At 41.8% G+C, this 5,709-nt stretch overlaps 1 protein-coding gene across 1 annotated transcript in view; it reads left to right on the forward strand.

The window, feature by feature from the left end:
- The window catches only part of MLANA (melan-A), a 15,808-nt gene extending 10,564 nt beyond the window's left edge, over window positions 1-5,244 (forward strand). The window contains exons 4-5 of the mRNA XM_006761610.2: window positions 3,757-3,870; window positions 4,944-5,244. Of these exons, the coding sequence (XP_006761673.1) occupies window positions 3,757-3,870; window positions 4,944-5,012 (183 nt within the window). The 3' untranslated portion in view covers window positions 5,013-5,244. The remainder of the gene's footprint in view (window positions 1-3,756; window positions 3,871-4,943) is intronic.
- Window positions 5,245-5,709: the final 465 nt, after the last annotated feature.

Genomic DNA, 5,709 nt, shown 5'->3' on the forward strand with positions numbered 1-5,709 from the left:
AGGCGGCGGCAGGTTGGGAACCTTGGCTTCCTCCATCACTGGAGCAAGCAAACCTCATGTTCGCTTCAGCTGCGTGGCTGCCGGCTGCCATCTTGGTTGGCAGTTAATTTGCATATCACCCTGATTAGCCAATGGGAAGCGTAGCGGATGGTTAATTACCATGTTTGTCTATTATTAGATAGGATATCTTTTCTATATAGTTTTTATTCATTTTGTTTGTACATTAAAAATCACAATGGTTTAGTTTTTCAAGGAGTAAACGTTATACAAACTCAATATGTTGGTATTCATTTCTTAACTGTCCACAGTTGCTAGCTAGATGATTCTGGGCAAAAAGACAATGTTTTTTCTTTTTAATTTTTTTTTAATTTCCTTTCTGCTTCAACACTCTCATCTTGAACTCATTCACCTTAAGGGTAAGAGAGTCTTAATATTGTGGGCTCAGGCACTGGGAACATTTTGCTTGGTGAGGTTCAAGTCCAGCCAGCCATGCCTCCATTACTCTAGGCCTTCTTCAGTGATGTGAGGTTTCTGGAATTTTTATGTGTTTATATTCCCTGCTTCCCAACTGTCTAAAAATGCTCCCTGTCATATATTTTTTAAAATTAATATTAAAATATTGTTTTGAGACTTTTATAACTCCTGAAATGCTAGGTTGGGAACCAGCAGTCTAAGAAATGTAGGCAAAATGATGTAAAATAGGGCATTAGGTAATGCATTTAATTACATAATCACCACCCTGTCTCTCTTTGGTGATTCCATTTTCATTTTAAAACAGAAGTACATACATGACAATAAATGCAAACTGTGGGTGTCTGAGTGACTCCACCTTTAGCAACCTTCATTGAGCTTGGGAATGTCCACTTTCCCTGAACACAGAATGGTAGCAAGGTTGGTTGGAATTAAGATTTAAAATTTCTCCCTTGGCTAAACAATTCCCCTTAGACCTGGAACACATCCTTTGAAAGGAAAGACTGCTTTTTGCAGCAGTGTGTTTCTTTGGGAAAATGATTTGTAAGGCGCTGGAACTTGGTTTTTGTATTTACCAATTTTACTCTTTCACCTGGAAGTTTAGCGCACAATCCTTGAGATCCTTGGAGAGCATTTTGAGGCCCCTGCTGACAGCGGAGTTTGTGCCCATGTCTTGTGGTGTCTGTTTCTCTGTGCATGGCCGGGGGCTCCTGCACGCCCACCACTGGGGGTTTCTTGCTGAAATGCAGATTCTTGGGCCAGCTCTGGTGGTGAGACTCAGGAACCCTCATTTTAACATGCACACCATGGCAGGTGAGAGATCTGAAAAGCAAAGAAAAAGAAGAAAAGCAATTATTGAGTAAAGGGAGAGACACATTAAATATTACTTTACTTTTCTGAAGTGTAGCTCTGGGGTCTGGGGTGACAGGGTAGCAGAACCTCCCTGTGTGGTCATGTCATTAGGGCCCTTAGGGTGATTGCTTTAAGCCACTGCATTTAGGGACATTTGCTGTGTAATGATAGACAGCTGACATAGGATATTTGCCTTAATTTGATTAAGTTTTCTTCAGGATTTCTGCACACACTTTCAGAAAGAAGATTAGATTATATTTTCTCATCTTTTCCACTGTCCTTGTCTGCTTTTCATATCAACATTATACAACCCTTTAAAAAAGGAGCTGGGGTGTGTTCCTTTTTTTCCTAGTTTCTGAAAGCATCGGGGTAAGTTTGACATTATTTTTTCTTTAACATTTGATTTAAAAGAGCCTGGCAGGCATGGTAAGGTGTTAGATGTCAGCCCGCACACCAGAGGGGCGTGGGGTCCATTCCTGGCCATGGGCACACGTACCTGGGTTGCAGGTTCGATCCCTCCCCTCAGGTCGGGGCTCTTTGAGGAGGCAATTGGTGTGTTTCTCTCACATCGATGTTTCTCTTCTTCTCTCCCTCCCCCTTCCTTCCACTCTCTAAAAATCAATGGGGGAAAAATACCCTCATTCCTTAGGTGAGGATTTAAAAAAGAGAGAGAGACAAAATAATACATATAAAAAAGATGAGGGTCCTTGTTCAGGCTGGAGTTTAGGAAAACTACTACTTTACAGCCTGCAGACTGTTAGGCCAATCCACGTCTGGCCTTGTCCAATTTGATGCTCCTAACACTCCTCCCTAGGAAACCTGCCTGGATGCCTTTCTCATGCAACCTGGCAGACAGACCCCTGTGGTCTGCCTCGGCCCACAGAGGAGCCAAGGAGCCTCAGATCCCCGGCACACCTCCCCGTCCCAGCCTCCCTCAGCCATAGAGCACGCTGCTAACACCCCGCTGGCTGGATTTGGCCCACAGATAGGTTTGGGCCTGTCTTTTTAAAAATTGAAGTAACATTTTACATAAAAATCTCGATTTCTAGTTTCTTTAAAAAAAAAATCAAAACATCTGGGAAAAACTGGCAGTGGCTATCCCTTCAGATGGGACAGACACTCCCTCCTTTCCTATGGCCTCACCTGACCCCCTTCATCACCTGCCTGGTCCCTCTGAGTACAGCCGAGTTGCATGAGGCACAGGCAATAAGAAGGTGCATTGTCTGTGGAGCAGTGGTTCTTGGTGTGGTCCTGGCCCAGCAATATCTCCTGGGAACTTTTAGAAATGCAAATTCGTGGGCCTCACCCCAGGCTGACTGAGTCAGAAATTCTGGGTGTGGCCCAGCAATGTGTTTAGCAGGCCCTCCAGGGAATGCTGATGCACGCTCATGTTTGAGAACCATTGTTGTAGAGACTTTAACAATAATAAAAGCAACTAAAAGTTAGTCTGTTTTTTATTATCACAAAATGCCAGCAATTTTTAACATTATCAGTGAATAAAGACTCTACCTCACCAGGGTGGACCGCTCCTGCAGTCTCTGCTTTAGTTTGTGTCTCTGTCTTGTACAAACTGTTGCCATTCTCTTCTATGGGTGAAGAGCATCACCCTCTAACCCTATGCAAAGCATTAAGCTTTTAGCCACCGCCCCTCCTCCCCCCGCCTCCCAAACCTCAGGGTACATCGCTTAGCCATAGACTGACTTGTCATCATTGTTGCAACTTGACTTGGAAGCCCAGGGCACAGCCTCAGCATTTCTATCACAGTACATGCGTTCAGAGTGTTTAAGGTATTTTGCTGTCATGCAAAAGGCAGACACAGAGTGTGTCCCTGCTGGCAGGTGGTCAGATGCGTGTCCTCACTGTCATACCAGCCCCTGCCTCACTAGTTCTGACCTACTCCACTTGCGTTCATTCTGAAGTTCATTTTTTTAGATTCACTCTTTTTTCCTTCCCTTTAAAAATAGTCATTGAGCCTGGCCTGTGTGGCCTAGTGGTTGAGCGTCAACTTATGAACCAGGAGGTCACGGTTTGATTCCTGGTCAGGGCATATGCCTGGGTTGTGGGCTTGATCCCCAGTGGGGGACATGTAGGAGGCAGCTGATCAATGATTCTCTCTTATCATTGATATTTCTATCTCTCCTTCTCCCTTCCTCTCTGAAATAAAGAAAAAATATTTTTTAAAAAGCCATTGACAACTGGGTATCAGGCACTGCACTGGGTGCTCTACCTTTAGTTAGTTCCTGCAACAGCTGTGAGAGGTGGATGATGTTATATTCATATTACAGATGCAAAAACTGGAGTTCTGAGGGGATACACAGTATGTGGCACAACGAGGACTAAAAGCCAATCTTAAAACGTCACCTTCTTTCTCATTTCTTTAATGGGCTCCATCTTTTCTTCTCACCCACTGATCTTCATGAATTCACATTTCAGGGCAAAAGCCGTTACGTTGGTACTCAAGGTACCTTTACAGGAAGATGCCTACGTGAGGGACTTGGTCGCCAGGACAGCAAGCTGCCTTTTCTAGAGAACAATTATGAACCTGTGGTAAGTTGAGATACTGTATCTTGGTGTTTTCATGTATGGCTACTTTTAACTCAAATGAATAAAATTATTCCTATTTTAAAAGCCAGGACAATGTGAATGTATTTAATACTACTGAACAGTACACCTAAAAAGTTAAAGTAGTAAATTTTGTCTATTTTACCATAATGAAAAATAAGAAAGGTGAAAAACAAGGGAAGTACAGAAATGTTCTTAGACTGTGTTCACTCATACCGATTTTCCAGGGTCAACAACGACAGCTTTACATGTAGGATCCAAAGGAAGAACTTGGTTCTGGATACAATATCCTTTTGTCTTATGTTTTTAGTATACTTGTCTATGTCCTGAACATAGATATATTTGAGGGAGAAAATAAAAGACCTGTTATTATTTGTATAGAGCTGTGCTACACAATAGGGTAGCCACTAGCCACATGTAGCTATTGAGCACTTAAAACACAGCAGTTTGAATTAAGATGCACCTTACTACATACCAGATTTCAAAGACTTAGTATGAGGAAAGAACATAGATAATTCATTAATCATTTTTATATCAGTTACATGTTTAAATAATATTTTGATATGTGGGTTTAAATGAAATATATTAAGATTAATTTTACCTGCAGTAAAAATGCAATGTATTTCATATCTGCAAACAGGGTTCAATAATTCATTAGGGCTTGGGACTTCTACTGACAAGGATATTCTAGGTCTATAGGGTGTCTCCAAAAAACTATACACACACTTTGAATAATTATAAAGGCAGTGTTTATTAAAATACATTTTCAAAATTGAGCTATCAGCTACTAAAGTGTGCATACATTTTTGGGAGATGCCCTGTATATAAGTTTTTGAGGTTTTGGAAAGCCCTTAGCCCTATTTTTCTCTACTCTTGCCCCAACAATGTTTCAACACGCACACTTGTGAAATTTAACTATGATTACCTTGTTGGATGGAAATTAGATGTGGACATGTAAAGGTTCAGTCCAGAGAAAAAGGAGAGTTATGTTACTTAATGGCTGTCCCAGAAACATGCACTGTGGCCAACACCCTATTCTCCCTTTCTCGTCCTCCCAGGTTCCCAATGCCCCACCTGCCTACGAAAAACTCTCCACTCAGCAGTCCCCACCACCTTACTCTCCGTGAGAGCCAGCGAGGCCCCCGAGAGATGCTGAAATGATTCGCCTCACACTTTGGATTACATTGAATGTGGACATTTAATGTCCTGCTTCGGGATGCGGAAGAAACAGTGTACATTATCACTAACAATAAGCTTAGTGCTAAATTCTTAGTAGGGAAACTAGCAATACTAATTGAGGAAATGATGAAAAATATTAAAATGGAAAAATGTTGTCAATAAACATTTTGAGGCATGATACTATCTGTGCCAGTAGTAATGCTAATATATCTATGGTGTTATTTCTGGAGGGACAGAATTTAAATGTGCATTCTGGGACCATTCAATTTCTTTTCAGTTGAAATTTGGCTAATAACTAACCAAGTACTATTCTGATTTTTCAAGAAGCAACCTCTTGAACTGAACTCTAACAGGTGAGTTTGTGTTATGGAGTGCTCGCAAAGGATACCTTTACAGGTTTAAGACCAAGAGCTGATTGACCTTCCAGACGACACAGGCAGCCTCACCTGATCAGGAAGGTGTCAGCAACGTCTCTGTTTGCTGAGATTCCAAGATGCTGCAGCAATGTCGTGCGGAGGTCCTCTTTCCTAAGTAACACATAAGCACAGTCCTAATCTCATTTCATTTCAGCGCTCAATCCTATCTAATAAAAGACAAAAATGGTAATTGGCGTATGACCGATACCCTTTTCATTGGCTAATCAGC

The sequence above is a fragment of the Myotis davidii genome, unplaced genomic scaffold (genome assembly GCF_000327345.1).
Source record: "Myotis davidii unplaced genomic scaffold, ASM32734v1 scaffold1597, whole genome shotgun sequence".
In the NCBI taxonomy this organism is placed as follows: Eukaryota; Metazoa; Chordata; class Mammalia; order Chiroptera; family Vespertilionidae; genus Myotis; species Myotis davidii.